This window comes from Hypanus sabinus, chromosome 8 (genome assembly GCF_030144855.1).
Source record: "Hypanus sabinus isolate sHypSab1 chromosome 8, sHypSab1.hap1, whole genome shotgun sequence".
In the NCBI taxonomy this organism is placed as follows: Eukaryota; Metazoa; Chordata; class Chondrichthyes; order Myliobatiformes; family Dasyatidae; genus Hypanus; species Hypanus sabinus.
Genome location: NC_082713.1, coordinates 116,875,195 through 116,892,548, shown reverse-complemented (window position 1 = coordinate 116,892,548; position 17,354 = coordinate 116,875,195). Strand labels below are relative to the sequence as shown.

General features: G+C 40.0%; 1 protein-coding gene across 3 annotated transcripts in view; it reads right to left on the bottom strand.

The window, feature by feature from the left end:
* cep290 (centrosomal protein 290) overlaps nt 1-17,354 on the bottom strand; it is a 185,867-nt gene that overhangs the window by 58,579 nt on the left and 109,934 nt on the right. For all 3 annotated transcript variants that reach the window (XM_059977654.1, XM_059977655.1, XM_059977656.1), the window contains 5 exons: nt 10,629-11,084; nt 7,145-7,309; nt 5,894-6,001; nt 4,168-4,302; nt 1,463-1,732 (listed from right to left, as the gene is read on the bottom strand). In XM_059977654.1, coding sequence (XP_059833637.1) covers nt 1,463-1,732; nt 4,168-4,302; nt 5,894-6,001; nt 7,145-7,309; nt 10,629-11,084 — 1,134 coding nt within the window. The remainder of the gene's footprint in view (nt 1-1,462; nt 1,733-4,167; nt 4,303-5,893; nt 6,002-7,144; nt 7,310-10,628; nt 11,085-17,354) is intronic.

The following is a 17,354-nucleotide window of genomic DNA, read 5'->3' as shown; positions in this document are numbered from 1 at the left end:
CAGTTCAGAGAACAGTGCAACCCAGTGGACTATGACGTTGAGTCAAATTAATTAAACTAGCTATGAAATGCTTAAAACTAATTACTTCTGTCTACACAATGTCCATATCTCTCCATTCTCTTTACATTGTGGTTATCTAACAGCCTTTCATTGTATTTGCCTCCACCAGGCCTCCTGGCAGTACATTCCATACTCCTAGCACTCTGTGTAAAAACAGAACTTGCTCCACACATCTCCTTTGAACTTTACACCTCACATCTTAAATATACTCCCTCTCATATTAACCCTGGGAAAAAAGATAGTGGCTGCCTCTCACAATTTTATAAACTTCTGTCAGGTCTTTTCCCCAGCCTCCAACTTATCAAATCATTTGAATCAAGTTCTGCCTCAAATATTTACCGCCCTTTCCCTTAAAAAAGATGCAATAATCTCTTTTTTATTTGCTCTCAGTTAGAATGTATTCTGTGATCTGCCTAAAGGAAGTATTATTAATGATGAGTACTTCAAAATTAATGGCTCTTTCTCACTATCTCACAATCAGAGGAAACAACCTTCCTTCTTCATTCATATCTAGTATGTCAGTGTCATTTATCCCTAACTGTCTTTGAGAAGCTGGCAATTTGTTACCTTCCTGAATCACTGTGGTGTGCAGCCGGACACAAGGAGATTAACCTATGGGGAGAAACTAAGTTCGCCTGGGACTATACTCGATGGAATTCAGAAGAATGAGAGGCATTTTATAGAAACTTATAAAATTTCCCTGAAAAGAAATTTTATAAGATAAGAAAGAGGCAGGAAAACTGTTTCCTCTGGAGAAAGCTGACAGAGAAGATTGAAGTTCAAAGGTCAATCAGAAGTGTGGATGATGAAGCCTGAGGTCTGAAGGCCCAAAGGCCTGTCCTGGGATTGGACAACTGTCTGTGTAAGAGAGAGTGGTTGGGTAGGAGTAAAGGTGATTGTTTTGCTGTTGTTTTGTTGCTTGTTGTGTTCTGTTGAACAATGTGGGCATACTATGTTGGCGCTGAAGGTGTTCCCACACACTTCGGGCTGCCCCCACAGCACATTCTTGGGTCGTGTTGGTCGTTAAAACAAGCAGCATATTTCACCGTATGTTTTGATGTATATGTGATAAATAAATGAATCTGAATCTCTGAAATACTTTGCCCAGAGAAGCAGTAGAGGCTTTCTTATTAAATACATGTAAGACGCAGATAGATTTTTGCATAGCAGGGGAATTGAGGGTAATTGGAGCAGAGTCTACAACCAGATCAATCATATTCTTATTGAATGGCAGAGTAGGCTCGACAGGCCAGACGGCCAACTCCTATTTCTATTTCTTATGCATGTTGAAAGTGCTCCCACAATGCTGGTGTGTCGTGAGGTTAGTATTTCCTCAAATAATAACAACAACTACTATACAAATGCAAACTCCATCTTGCATTACCAAAGTAAATTCACTAACCTGATGAGCTCTGGTCAACAATCGCTGGTACTTTTGTAGGACTTCTTCCTTCTGATCTAACCTGGCCTGCAGGTTTGTTATAGTCTGATGAGCAACTTTCAAGGCCTTTCTGCTTTCCTCCTCATGCTCTGTCTTTGCACTGAGATCAGCAATCATCTTTTCTCGATCAGCTGTGGCAGGCAGGCGCAGTCGCAACTCATTTATAACTTTATCCCTGGACAGCACATTCTGTTCAGCCTTCCACAGTGCTGCTTCCTTCTCTTTAAGTTTCTATGAAGATAAACATGTCTGTGATTTCAAAATAATACTATTTAAGATCTGTTAAACAAAGTACAGAATTTCTTCCAGAAATGCATTCCAACAGAATTTCATTCGAGCAGAACATCAATGATGAATAAATTCTATAATTTTTATAGGTTGCAGACCTACTTTAAAATAGTCAAAGTTAAAAAGGCAAAGTAAAGTTTATTACCGAAGTACGCACACACACTATATATATATATACACACACACACACACACACACACACACACACACACAATTTATGAAAAACTATACATAAACAAAAGTAACACATACAAAAATGCTGGAGAAACTCAGCATGTCAGACAATGGAATAACGAGTCGCCGTTTCGGGCCAAGGTCCTTCATCAGGACTTGATTTGCTGAGTTTCTGCAGCATTTTGTGTGTGTGCTACCCTGGATTTCCAGCATCTGTAGAATCTCATGTTTATACATAAACAAAGACTGATAAAAAAAAACAAATGCAAAAAAGAAAACTGCAAATAAAAAAAATTCTGAAAACATGAGTTGTAAAGTCCTTGAAAATGAATCTGTAGGTTGCAGGATCAGTTCAGAGTTAGAAACATAGAAATATGGAAAACCTACAGCACAATGCTGTGCCGAACATGTACTTACTGTAGAAATTACCTAGGGTTACCCATAGCCCTTTATTTTTCTAAGCTCCATGTACTAAAGCTGTGATAAGTGAAGTTATCAGCATAACACTATTTTACAATTATACTTTATTCATAGTTTCTTCTATTACATAAATTCTAATCCATTTCATAATTTAGTTTGTTTTGTCTATACCTTCCCATTCTGTTTCAAACTGAACTGATGCATGTAATATGCAGGTGTATGTCAGAACCTCTGTGGAAATGGGAGGGAAGGCCATGATTTGATATACAATGTACATTTTCTATGTGAAGCTTCACAGATGACAGTTCAGTAACAATTTACATTTCTCACACAGAAATACTGTAGAATGAATTTGCCAAAAACAAGTTGTGTGATAGTTAAATTTGATCTATAAGTATTTTACTCTCATTGTGCTTATATTTTTGGTCAACTGTTGGTTTCATTATCACCCATATACACCTTCCCCTAAATCATTACTACAGACATCCTGCGATAGACCACTCAAAATAACATTTTTTTTAAGGGCCAAGTTTAAGGGCCATGGTAGCTTAGCAGTTAGCACATTGCTTTACTGTGCCAGCAGTTACTGACTGGGGTTCAGTTCCTGCCACTGCCTGTAAGGAGTTTGTATATTCTCCCTGTAATAGTGTGAGTTTCCTTTCAATGCTCTGGTTTCCTCGCACAATTCAGAAATTTCATACGGTAAGGGCTAGTGAGTTGTGGCATGCTATGTTGCTGCTGGAAGAATGGCATAGCATGCGAACACCAACCCCACTGCAAACAGTACATTTCACTGTATGCTTTGGTGTTTCAATATACATGTCACAAATAAAGCTAATGTTATCCTATAGAACCACAGGTATACTTCTAAAGCAATGTCCTGTACCCTGCCTTAATCTTGACAATCTTAATTTTTTTCAGATTTTCTTTTCAAGCTTCCCTCATCAACTCACATGCACCAAGCAACATGAGAAAAAGCTTATTTACAACACTTACATCCTATATTAGGTTAAAGACCATACACCAATCACCTGCTGCTATTCACCTCTTCTACAATCTAAAAGTCAAAATATTTTTTGTCTGTAAACATTTTTGCATACTTGCCAAGGTAAGCTGTGTTAATGAGATATTGTCTTTGAATGAGATATCAAGTCAAGACAGTTCCTTATTTTTTTTCTCTGGGATCATGGGATCTTTTCCTATTTTAAAAAACAGGGAAGTTTTCCCTAGTATTCTGATCGATACAAACTCCTGAACCAAAGATATTAGAACAGACTTTTTGGCAACTATCACGTTGCCTTTTGTGGGAACTTTCCATGTAGAATTTGACTACCATATTTCCTATTTTGCAACAATTCCGAAATACTATATTACCTGTGTTTGTAATACTTTGAAAGGGGCTTTATAAATATAGTGTTTATTGTTACCTTTGCAAACTCCTTATCCTGACCTTAACATATTTCTTATTCTAGCTTACCATGCATCCTTTCTTTCAATATCCTCCCTTTTTTTGTACAGTTTTTACTGTGTGGAACTGCACATACAAAGGCACATCTTATCACTCCATGACATAGCACATAATTATTCCAATTTACTTCATGCTATAGTTGCAACCAACTAGTTTTATAAAAATACAAGAGATTCTGCAGATGCTGGAGATCTTGAGCAACACACATAAAAATGTTAGAGGAACTGCAGCATTTTGTGTAGCTTATAAAAAGATGCTGTATGCTTTATTGACATTTTTATCAAATTAAACTGTCAACTTGAACCTTTTCCTTTACCTCTTCTAGAGTCCTGCAAGTTGCTTGGGTTTCTAGAATCGTGTGTACATGCTCCCTGATTTTTTGTAAAGCCACATTTAGCTGCTCTGGCAGTGGCTTATTGGGGTCGGGGATGGAACCAGTAGCTTCCTCAAACTGCAGGAAATGAAGCATATATCATTAGAGTAAAACCTTAAAACTGTTAAATATTACAGTCACATTTTACCACTTTAGTATCTACTAAAGAATGATCATCATCAGAAAATGTTTTTCCAGTCACACACAATGCAGCAGAGTTCTTGTTCAGTTCAATCTCTCAAACATTTCAAAAAAAAGAAAGACAATGCTAGCTCTCTTGGAGCTGAGCAGAGATTGGCCAATACCACCTGCATTATAAATTTTGAAGGATTTTGAAGAGATAGAGATTTTAGTATCATTTAAAGCAGTGTTGGTTACTGGTGATCACAGGTTTATGAAAATTGGCAAAATAAACTTAAAAACAATACATGGAATGTGGTTAGCAGTTCTGGTTGCCCCATTATGGGAAGGATGTTGAGGCTTTGGAGACGGTGCAGAACTGGTTTGTTATGGTGCTGCCTAGATTAGAGGTTTGAGCTACAAGGAGAGGTTGGGCAAACTTGTTTTTTTTTCCCCTCTTGAGTAGCAGATGCCTGGGATGGTGATGGAGGCAAATATGATAAGGACATTAAAGAGGCTATTAATCTGGCACATGAATGTGCACGAAATGGAGGGACATTGACTTCGTGCAGGCAGAAGCAATTAGTTTAGTTGGGCATTTGATTATCATTTTAATTAGTATGGCACAACACTGCAGGTCAAAGGGTCTGTTCCCATGCTGTAATAATCTATGTTTTATATTCTAACATGGCAGCTTTTATTGTTTAGTCCTAATTTCTCTTGAAAAGATAGTAGGGAGCAATATCTTTGAACTGCTCCTGTCCCTGTGGCGAATATGCCATTTGGTAAGGAACTCAAAAATTCTGGAAAATCAATTGCCATAGGATACTAGGTTTTTGACCTGCTCATTTAGCCTCCCATCTTTCCACCTAAAATATTGATGGTATGGGAACAAACCAATGGTAATTATGCTGAAGGAAGGACAGACCCACAGACCTTCTCTTACTGGAGGTAGACACTAACATACTTGTGGAGCAATTGTTACTTATCAAGTTCAACATGTGGAGATGTTATAGCATTAAGGAATGTGGAGAATTTCTTTACCTGTGACCTATAAAGAACTACCTGAAACAAAGGTGCAAGTACTTTCAGCTTTAATTTTCTAAAGGGATTCAGACGTAAAAGAAAATACTTGCAAGGCTGAAGGAAAAAAATGAATGTTACAAGCTGATAACTCTTTCAATGAATCTACGTATACAAGCTATCTTATATATTTATATTTATTGTGTTTTTTTTATTATTGTGTTCTTTATTTTATTGTATTTTTTTGTGCTGCATCAGATCAGGAGTAACAATTATTTTGTTCTCCTTTACATTTGTGTACTGGAAATGACGTTAAACAATTGTGAATCTTGAATTCTTTCAAAAGGTTCAGAAGCCAGGAATAATGCCTGTTAAGAATTTTTGATTCATTCTGCCTAACACAAGTACAAGGTACTTTAAAAAGTTGAATCCCCTCATTTAAGCTGACAGGATTATTTGAAAGCATCATTATGATTTTTTACTTATCATAAGAGTTGCATACATTGTTCATAAGACTAAGATTCACCTTCAGAGCTGCTTTCAATACTTCATTACTTTGATGCTCATACATATCCAGCTGACGCTGTAATTCTAACTCTCTGTGATCCCATGCCAGCAAGCGCTCTTCATGGAACTGTAGGAAGAATAGAGAGTTATATAAACTGAGCTATCAACTTATGGAACAAACTTCCAAGGGAGATGATGATGGTGAAAATATTGAATCAGTCAAATGAAATTAGACAGAAGTTTTTTGAATAAATTATTATATGAGAAATGGCAGATGGAGTTCAGCCGTGAAAAGTGTGAAATGATTCATTTTGGAAGGACGAATTTGAAGGCAGAATACAGGGTTCATGGCAGGATTCTTGGCAGTGTGGAGGAACAGAGGGTCTTGGGGTCCACGTCCATAAATTCCTTAAAGCTGCCATGCAAGTTGATAGGGTTGTTTATAAGGTGTATGGTATCATTAGTCAGGGGATTGAGTTTCAGAGCTGAGGGGTAATATGGAGCTCTATAAAATGTGGTAACACCACACTTAGAACATTGTGTTTAGTTCTGATTGCCTCTTTTTAGGAAGAATGTGAAAGCTTTAGAGAAGATGCAGAGGAGATTTACTAGGATGCTCCCTGGACTGGAGGGCATGTCTTATGAAGATAGGTTGAGCGAGGGGCTTTTCTTTTTGGAACGAAGGAGGATGAGAGGTGATTTGATAGAGGTCTACAAGATGATAAGGGGATGGAAATGGCTAATACAAGGGGATATAATTTTAAAGATGATTGGAGGAAAGTATAGGGGAGATGTCAGAGGTAACTTCTTTACACAGAGTGCTGGGCGTGCAGAACGCACTGCCAGGGGTTGCGGTACAGGCAGATACATTAGGAGAATTTAAGAAACTCTTAAATGGGCACATGGATGATAGAAAAAAAATGGAGGGCTATGTGGAAGGGAAGGGTTAGATTGATATTGAAGTTAGTTATAAGGTCAGCACAACATTGTGGGCTGATGGGCTTGTACAATGCTGTAATGCTCTATGTTCTATCAGTAATTATAACTCAAAGTCAATCTCAAATTGACTTTGAACCAAAGAGTCCTAAAAACTCTCCATCACTTGATATACTTGCATAATGTATCAGTTTGCTGTAGAATAACTTAACTAGGTTTATTTTAATGATTCATTAACAACACAATTATCTTTATATCATACAACTATTAGGATGGAGCTTGCTCTTTCTTCCATCTCTGAATTCCCACGTTTGTCAAAGACTGATCTACTCACCTTGTTTTGCTGAACTGTCTCTTCCTCCAGATCATTGATGGTGTGCTCCTGCTCAGATATTATATTAGTTAAATATTTTATTTCTTCCTTTTGCTTACTTAGACACCTATTCATTCTGAGGTCTTGGAGACGGAGTTCTTCAATCTTACTGTGCCATTCCGTTACCTAAAAAAAAGGAAAAAAAAAGGAATGAATTCCAAGATTAAAATTAAATACAAAGCCAATAACTAGAAAATATCACCAGAAATGACATTCCTATAAATAGCCAGTTTTTAAGAGTGACACATACAAAATGCTGGAGGAACTCAGAAGGTCAGGCAGCATCTTGGAAATGAATTAACAGTCGATGTTTTGGGCAGAGACCCTTCATTGGGACTGGAAGGTAAAGGGGAAGATGCCACGATAAAAAGACAGGGGGAGGGCAAGGAGGACAAGTAGAAACCAGATAGAAAGGAGTGGACCATGGGAGAAAGGGAAGAATGAGGGGCACCACAGGGAGGTGACCCGAAGGTGAAGAGAGAGTTACGAGATCAGAGTGGGGAATAGAAGGACACAGAACTGGGAGGGAAAAATCTACCAGAAGGAGAAATCAGGGTTCACATCATCAAGTTGGAGTCTACCCAGACGGAACATGAAATGTTGCTCCTCCACCCAGAGAGTGGCCTCATTGTGGCAAAAGAGGGGGTCATGGACCGACATGCCGGAATGGGAATGGGGCTACCAGGAAATTTCACTTTTGGCGGATGGATTGGAGGTGCTTGACAAAGCCACCCCCGATCTACATCGGGTTTCACCAACGTAGAGACAGCCGCATTGGGAGCACCCGGTACCACAGACAATCCTAACAGATTCATAGGTCTAGTTTCAGGTAAGGTGAGACCAGGTCTGGGTACAGGTTCCAACTAAGGTGTTGCCTTACCTGGAAGGACTGTTTGGGGCACTGAATGGAGGTAAGGGAGGAGGTGAATGGGCTAGTAGAGCATTTCTCTTGCTTGCTGTGACACTGTTTGCTTGTTTGCCAGGTGGGACATTAGTGGGGAACGACAAATGGATTAGGGAATCAGGGAGGGAGCAATCCCTGTGGAAAGCGGAGAGTGGGGAGGGAGCTGAAGTTCCTGTTGAAGATGGCAGAGGTTGCGGAGAATGATGCGTTAGATGCAGAGACTCAAGGTGTGGTAGCTGAGGACAAGAGAACTCTATCACTGTTAAGGCAGCAGGAAAATGGGGTGAGCACGGATATCCAGGAGATGCGGCTGAGGGCAGTATCAATAGTGGAGAAAGGTTACAGGAGACAGGATGGGAAGAAGGATAATTAAGATAGTCATGGGAATAGGTAGGTTTATAAAAGATGTCAGTAGAGAGTTTATCTCTGGAGATGGAGATAGAGAGATTGAGAAAGGAAAGAGAGGTGTCAGAAATAGACTAAGTGAATTTAAAGGCAGGGTGGAAGTTGAAGGCAAAGTTGATGAAACTAACAAAGCTCTGCATGAGTGCATGAAGCAGCACCAAAGCAATTGTCAATCTAGGAAGAGTTAGGATGCATTCAAAAAGGCAGACATGGCTTCGGACCATTTAGGTGTCTATGGCTACCCCTGGTGTTTGGAGAAAGTGGGAGGAATCAAAGAGAAATTGTTGAAGGTCAGGACCAGTTCTGCCAGACGGAGGAATGTAGTGGTTGAGTCTTTTGTTGGAGAGTTTTAATCCTTCTTGATAGGGAATAGAAGCATATAGAGGGCTTTTTGATGAGGGATAGGAGTGTATAGGGACCTTCTCGATGGGGACCAATTTTTAAATCAAGCTTTAGAATATTGAGTATACTAACAATCACAAATAAGCTTACACTGTTACCTGCCAACTATATAACTGTTATTCAACAGGATTTTAATTGCCTTTTTCAGAGGTAAAGTTCATCCTTCAGATATGATGCTTTTGTCCACATTGTTACCCACCTACCATGGTCTTTGTTCAACACCACCCATCACCATTATGAAGAGAAGCAATGTCATTGCTATCCAAGTTGCTGCAACTATTCCATCTATGTGTAAATCTACAAAGTTATAGGATGCAGAACAAAAATATAGCACGTATGGTGTTAAAATTATTCCTTGTACTGCAAACTTTGCTTCATTCAAATCTACACTTTGTCTGACAGAAATGCATTAATATTATGGAAGAAAAAATTAGCATAAGCTACTAAAGTGCCAGCGACCCAGCACCAATTCCTGCTGCTGTCTGTGAGTTTGTATGTTCTCCCCATGACCCTGCGGCTTTCCTCCGGGTGCTCTAGTTTCCTTCGACATTCCAAAGATACAAGGGTTAGTAGGTTAATTGGTCACATGGGAGTAACTGGGGGGGCTTGAGCTTGTTGAGCTAGAAGGCGTGTTATTGTACTATATCTCTAAATAAAAAAAGTAAATATAAATAATATAATGAAGGCTGCATGAGTGATATCTCATTTTAGTAGTGATTGGTAATTCCCTTCTCTGTACAGTATCTTAATATTAGACTGCTGTTAGTAACTTGAGTTATAATGCTTATTGTGAATCATCCTCCATTTCCCAGGGGAAAAATAAATCACTCTTTTATTTAGAGAAACTAAATAAAAGTTGTAGTTATGGGTCTGCATTTCAATGGCCAAAATCCACTGGATCAACTTGAAAAGTGTTTGATACAGAACAATGGTAAACCATGCCAATTAGATGTATTAAGTCCAAATCACAAGCTGTTACAATGCAGACATCACTTTCTACGTTCAATTTTTTTAAACTAGCATTTTCCTATTAATGCTGGGATTATTTCTGATCACATTTCAACATAAACTGTGCTGCTAACAGCAATGAAATAAGAGGTCAGTTGTTCATTATAAATACTAAAGTGGCAGATGGAATTTAATACAGGTAAGAAGTTTTGCACCTTGGGTGAGCAAATCAGGGTAGGACATACACTGTGAACGGTTGGGCTCTGAAAATTGTGTAGAACAGAAGGATCTGGGAATACAGATTCATAATTCCTTGGAAGTGACATCACAGGACTGTAGAGAGAGCTTTTGGAGCACTGCCCTTCATGAATCAAAGTACTGAGTACAGGAATTGAAATGTTATGTTCAAGTTTTATAAGACTTTAGTGAGGAATATTTGGAGTATTGGAGATGAGAACTAGAGATCACGGGTTTAAGGGTGAAAGGTGAAATCTGTAAGGGAACAGGAGAGTGATTTTCTTCACCTGGTAGTGAGAGCATGGAACAGGGTACCAGCAGAAGTGGTAGATGTGGATTGGATTTCACTGGTTAAGTGTAGTTTGGATAAGTATGGGAGGGTATGCAAGACTGTGGAATAGGTGTAGGTTGGTGGGACTAAGCAGAATAATTGTTTGGCAAGGACTAAATGAGCCAAAGGGCCAGTTTCTGACCAGAAGTACTCTATGACTAAGAAACCAAAATCATCACTTTGTTAACCAGGTTATTCACACAATAAAACCTTCTAACCTTTTGTGCTCCCTTTGCATCCTTTAGTGTTCCAATCAATTCCTCCAGTCCCTTCAACTTCAGTTCCAATTCCAGTGCCTTGTCCTCCGTCATTGCCCTTTCCTCCTGGGCTAGTTTAACATCCTGCATGATCTTCAGTTTATCACTCTGCAACTGTAACATGGTCCTTGAGAACTTCTCCTGCTGTGCAAGAGGCAAGGCTCCGCTGAACTGCCTGCGCAAGGACTGGATGGTCTGTCGCAGATGCATGGCCTTGTTTCTGCCTTCCATCCGTGCATAGTAGAGGGCCTGCTCCCGCTCGTCCAGTTTCTGCGTCAGCCGCAGGTTACAGGCTTCCATTTTCTGCAGCTTGCTCGCAAAGGCTGCCAGCTTGCTGACGGCAGCAGCCTCACTCACCTGCAGCGCAACAACATGCTGGTGCAGTGTCGCAATGAGAGCTTTCTCATCAGACTGTGCCTGAAAATAAAGAAGATAGATACAGCAAGTGGTTCAATAAGTGGTCATGGTGGTCCTGGCATTTTTATTTGATGCCCAGCTGGCTAATGATGTTCAAAGTTCAAAGTAAATTTGTTACCAGAGTACGTACTTGTCACCATAAACTACTCTCCGATTTACTTCTTGCAGGCTTTTACAGTAGAACAAAGAAGTGCAATAGAATCAATGAAAACTACACAAACACTGATGAATAACTAATATGCAGAGGACAACAAACTGCAAATATAAACCAAATAATAATAATGTTAATAGTAAATAAATAATACCAAGAACATGAGCTGTAGAGCTCTTTAAAGTGAGGATGTTAATTAATGTTAGAATTGGTTAGCAGTGGAGAGAGACAGTTAACTTCAACAAACAAAATAAGAGGTAGGAGACGGCCATTCAGCCCTTCATACCTGCTCTATTGCTCAATTAAATCATGGCTGATCTTCCTTCAGTGCTACTTTCCAGTGCTATTGCTTATTCTTTTGGAGTCAGAGAGCACTACAGCATAGAAACAGGCCTCCATGCCAACCTCATCTTATGCCTAGTTCCATCTATCTGCTCCCAGTCCATATCACTCCAATCCCTCCTTTCTATGTATCTATCCAAATTTCTCTTAAATGTTCCAATTAAACCAGCATCCACCACTTCTGCTGTCAGCTTGTTCCACGCCCGCATCATGCTCTGATTGAAGATGTTTCCCTTCAGATTCCTCTTAAATATTTCATCTGTCATGCTGAACTCTTAGCTCTAGTCTGCTTGCAATCATCCAATCTACAGCCCTCATAATTTTGCATACCTCTCTAAGATTAACTGCCATTTTCCTGCACTCCAGGGAATGAATTCATAACCTTTTCAATCTTTCCCTACAACTCAGGTCCTCAAGTCCCAGCAAAATCCTCGTAAATTTTTTTATAAATTCAATATAACTTCCAAACTCATGTACTAAATGCCCTAAAATATAAAATCGATCACATTGAGAATGCAGATACCTTTTACAAATTTCAAAAGTTAAATGAAAAGACCCAAAACAGTGAGTCAAGTTTCACTCCAGAAAAAGGAACACAAATTTCTAGGGTGTAACTGTGGAAAAATAATATAAGCAATTGAACGTTGAAGCACATATACTTTGTCTTAATCTTTGTCTAGTTTCATTAACTTAGATACATTTTAAAACTATATTCTGGTTTATAATTTACATGAAGACTTTAATGGAAGTGGCCAATATCCAAAAGGCAGGGGAAAAATGTTGAAGTAAATAAAGCTTTATGAAGATATGCAGAAATTGTCAATTTGATGATTAAGTCAACTGAGAATTCTAACCCTAAGTAGGTGGCCATTTGGCCCTTTATGGTGGTTATTCTACTAGTTATGCTGGCAATTTCCTGTTTTTTTCATTAAAATTCACACTGAACCTGTGAGCAGCACGATTTCTAGATTGCAACAACATCAGAATCAGGATCAGGTTTATTATCACCGGCATGTGACGTGAAATTTGTTAACTTAGCATCAGCAGTTCAATGCAATACATAATCTAGCAGAGACAGAAGAAAAAATAATAAATAACATGGTTATATGGTTATAAAACATAATAATAAACACGTATATACATAAATCAATTATGCATATTGAATAGATCAAAGACAGAAATACTGTATATTTAAAAAAGTGAGGTAGTGTCCAAAGCTTCAATGTCCATTTAGGAAATCGGATGGCAGGAGGGAAGAATCTGTTCCTGAATCGCTGAGTGTGTGCCTTCAGGCTTCTGTATCTCCTACCTGATGGTATCAGTGAGAAAAGGATATGTCCTGGGTGCTAGAGATCCTTAGTAATGGACACTTACTTTCTGAGACACCGCTCCCTAAAGATGTCCTGCGTACTTTGTAGGCTAGTATCCAAGATGGAGCTGACTAGATTGATAATGCTCTGCAGCTTCTTTCGGTCCTGTGCAATAGCCCCTCCATACCAGACTGATGCAGCCTGTCAGAATGCTCTCCACAGTACAACAATAGAAGTTTCTGAGTGTATTTGTTGACATGCCAAATATCTTGAAACTCCTATTAAAGAATAGTCGCTGTCTTGCCTTCTTTATGACTACATCGATATGTTGGGACCAGGTTAAATCCTCAGAGATCTTGACACTGAGGAACTTGAAGCTGCTCACTCTCTCCACTTCTGATCCCTCTAAGAGGACTGGTATGTGCTCCTTCGTCTTACCCTTCCTGAAATCCACAATCAGCTCTTTTGTCTTACTGACGTTGAGTGCCAGTTTGTTGCTGCGGCACCATTCCACTAGTTGGCACATCTCACTCCTGTACGCCCTCTCATCACCACCTGAGATTCTCCCAACAATGGTTGTATCGTCAGCAAATTTGTAGATGGTATCTGAGCTATCCCTAGCCACACAGACACATGTATACACAGAGTAGAGCAGTGGGCTAAGCACTCACCCCTGAGGTGCATCAGTGTTGATCATCAGCAAGGAGGATATGTTATCACTAATCTACACAAACTGTGGTCTTCTGAATAGGAAGTTGAGGATCCAATTACAGAGGGAGGTACAGAGGCTCAGGTTCTGCAACTTCTCAATCAGGATTGTGGGAATGATGGTTTAATTGCTGAGCTATATTCGATGAACAGCATCCTGACGTAGGTGTTTGTGTTGTCTAGGTGGTCTAAAGCCATGTGGAGAGCCATTGAGATTGCATCTGCTGTTGACCTATTGTGGCAATAGGCAAATTGCAATGGATCTAGGTCCTTGCTGAGGCAGTTCAGTCTAGTCATAACCAACCTCTCAAAGCATTCCATCACTGTCAATGTGAGTGCTACCAGGCAATAGTTAATATGGCAGCCTACATTATTCTTCATAGGTACTGGTATAATTGTTGCCTTATTGAAGCAAGTGGGATCTTCTGCCCATAGCAGTGAGAGGTTGAAAATGTCCTTGAATACTCCAGCTAGTTGGTTGGCACAGGTTTTCAGAGCCTTACCAGGTACACCATCAGGACCTTCTGTCTTGCGAGGGTTCACTCTCTTTAAAGACAGTCTAAAATCAGCCTCTGACAGAGAGAGATCACAGGGTCATCAGGTGCAGCAGGGATCTTCACAGCTGTAGTTGTGTTCTCCCTTTCAAAGCGTGCATATAAGGTGTTGAGTTCATCTGGTAGTGAAGTATCACTGCTATTGATACTACTGGTTTTTGCTTTGTAGGAAGTAATGTCTTGCAGTCCTGCCAGGGTTTATGTGCATCTGATTTCGCCTCAACCTCGTTCTAAATTGTCTCTTCGCCCTTGAAATAGCGCTCCGCAAATTATACCTGATTTTCTGGTACAGGCCTAGGTTACCAGACATGAATGCCACTGATCTAGCCTTCAGCAGACGACGTACCTCCTGATTCATCTACGGCTTTTGGTTTGGGAAGCACATTAAGTTGGTAACAACTGTAGCACACTCATCTAGATCCAAAGATGAATCCCTGAATATAGTCCAGTCCACTGATTCAAAGCAGTCCTGTAGGTGCTCTTGTGCTTCCCCTGTCCAGACCTTCTTGGTTCTCACTGCAGGTGCTGCCATCTTCAGTCTCTGCCTATACTCAGGGAGTAAAAGTACAGCTAGGTGATCAGTCTTCCCAAAATGAGGGTATGGAATACAGTAGCATGATAGGCATACTTGATGGTGGTGCAGCAATGGTCCAGTGTGTTGTTTTCTCTGGTATTGCAAATGATCTGTTGATGGTAATTGCTTAGTGACTTTTTTAGACTGGCCTTGTTAAAGTCTTCCAAAATGATAGTGAAAGCGTTAGGGTGCGCTGTTTCGTGCATGTTGATCCCATTGCTCATATCATCTGAAGCCTGCTTGACATTGGCCTGAGGTGGAATGTAAACTGCTACAATGACCCCAGAGAATGTGGTAGATAAAAAGGGCAACACTTTACTGCTAGATATTCCAGGTCTGGTGAGCAGAATTGGGACAGCACTGATATATTGTGCACCGAGAAGAGTTGGTCATGAGGCATACTCCTCCACCTCTACTTTAGAAAGACTCTATAGATCTACCCGACGGTGTATAGTAAACCCGTTGATCGGAATCGCTGCATCCGGTACGGAAGGGGTTAACCAGGATTCCGTGAAACAAAGGACATATGCGGTCCTAATATCCCTCTGATCCAGCACCTTGGCTCTGAAATCATCGATTTTATTCACCAGAGACTGCACGCTGGCCAGCAAAACAGTCGGTATAGGGAGTTTAAAACCTTGTTTCCTTTTTTTAAAAAAACTCCACATTTTGTATCTGGATCTTTTCTAAAATAACTTGTAAATTTTTTTTTGAGGTACAAGTTGACCACCGACTTTCAGGAAACTGATGGTTCAGCACTTCTTTCAATTCAGTCGAAATTACGATATGTAGTTTACTGGGCAGCCACCAGATGACAGTGTGCGTAATGTACGCAGTGCCATCTGTGCCGAGACTCATTTTGACAAAGGCACTTTATTTTTATTATCTATATTGCACTTGTTGATAGCAGCCTCAATATCTTGTGCTTATTTTTGTTTATTTTATTTAAATTTAACCCTAGCTAAGTGCACGTACCAGTGGTGGCGTCAAACGTAAACACCAGTCTATATCGCTGTAAAAAGAAGGTTGAAATGTTGAAAAAACTGGAAAAAACAGAAAAAGGTGTTTCTGTACGTAAGCTGTGTGACTTATATGGCATTGGATCGTCAACTGTGTATGATATAAAGCACCAAGTTGAAATTAATTTGCAATTCTATGCAAACAGTGATTCTCTAAAGCAAATGAACATTAGAAAAACTGAACACTGAGCATGATTGATGATGATTGAATGGTTTCACCAGCGGAGTGATGGAGTCGACTTGTTGTGCAATATGATAATGAACCAAGCTAAGTTGTTTCATAAAGAACTGAAATCAGATTACTTTCATGATGAGGCCAAACTCAGGTTGGAGGAGCAACACCTCATATACCATCTGGGTAGTCTCCAGCCCATTGCATGAACATTTGAATTCTCCAACTTTCGGTAATTCCCTCCCTCTCCCTTTCCCCAACCTAGTTTCACTCTGCCTCCTCCTCCAGCTGCCTATTACCTCTCTCATGATTCTGCCTTCTTCTACTACCCATAGTGCTTTCCCCTTACATTCCTTCTTCACCTTTCCTGCCTATCCCTCCCTGCTTCCCCTCCCCCACCCCTTGATCTTTCCTCTGATTGGCTTTTCACCTGCACCTAACAGCCTTCTTCCCACCCTCCCCCCACCTTCTTTATAGGGCCCCTGCCCCCCCTTCAGTCCTGACGAAGGGTCTCGGCCCGAAACATTGACTGCTCATTTCCATGGATGCTGCCCGACCTGCTAAGTTCCTCCAGCGTGTTTGTACGTGTTGCTTTGACCACAGCATCTACAGTGTACTTTGTGTTTGAAATCAGATCATGCCTGCAACTCTAGTGAAGGATGGCTTCAAAAGGTTTAAGAAGCACCATGGAATTTCCATGCCTTATACTGGCATTAAGTTGAATTATACTGGCGATGCACACCTAGGAAAATATTAGCAATAGAAGATGAAGATCCCACAGGATTCAAACTATCCAAGGACAGTTGCCATTTTAAGGTGTTATAATGTAGCAGATACTCACAGATATAAATCACCTGGTGACTGGAAGTAGTAAATGTCCTAGGGCGTTGAAAGGTGTTAAAATTTACCCAGTAACAAATTGTGCAAATAAAAACTGCTGTATATAATACCAATATTATGTTAGAGTGGTTTGAAAAATATTCTGTACTAGAAGCCAGAGCACATTGCACATTTGTAGGGCTACCCAAAGATTGCAAAATTCTTCTTCTTTTGGATAACTGTTCAGCTCACCACAGAGCTGAGCTCCTGTGTAAGAATAATGTTTTTACAGTCTATTTACCACCAAAGTGTACATTGCTTATCCGACCCCAAGACCAAGGAATACTGTGCTCTCCAAAGGCCAAGTATCGCTCACTTTTCATGAAACGTCTGTTAGAAGAGGTGAATGCTGGCAATTCTGTACAGACATTTATTAAAGAATTTAACAAGGAGGACGTTCCCTGGTTCATTGTTCGAGGGTGGGTGAAGGTAGAACAACATTAAAGAATGACTGGCAAAAGTTGTGGCTTGCCTTGATGTTTGATAATGTGCCTGAAAAGCTTGATGACAATTTTACAGGATTTTGTGTACCAAAGGAGAAAGTACTTTTTCATGATTTGC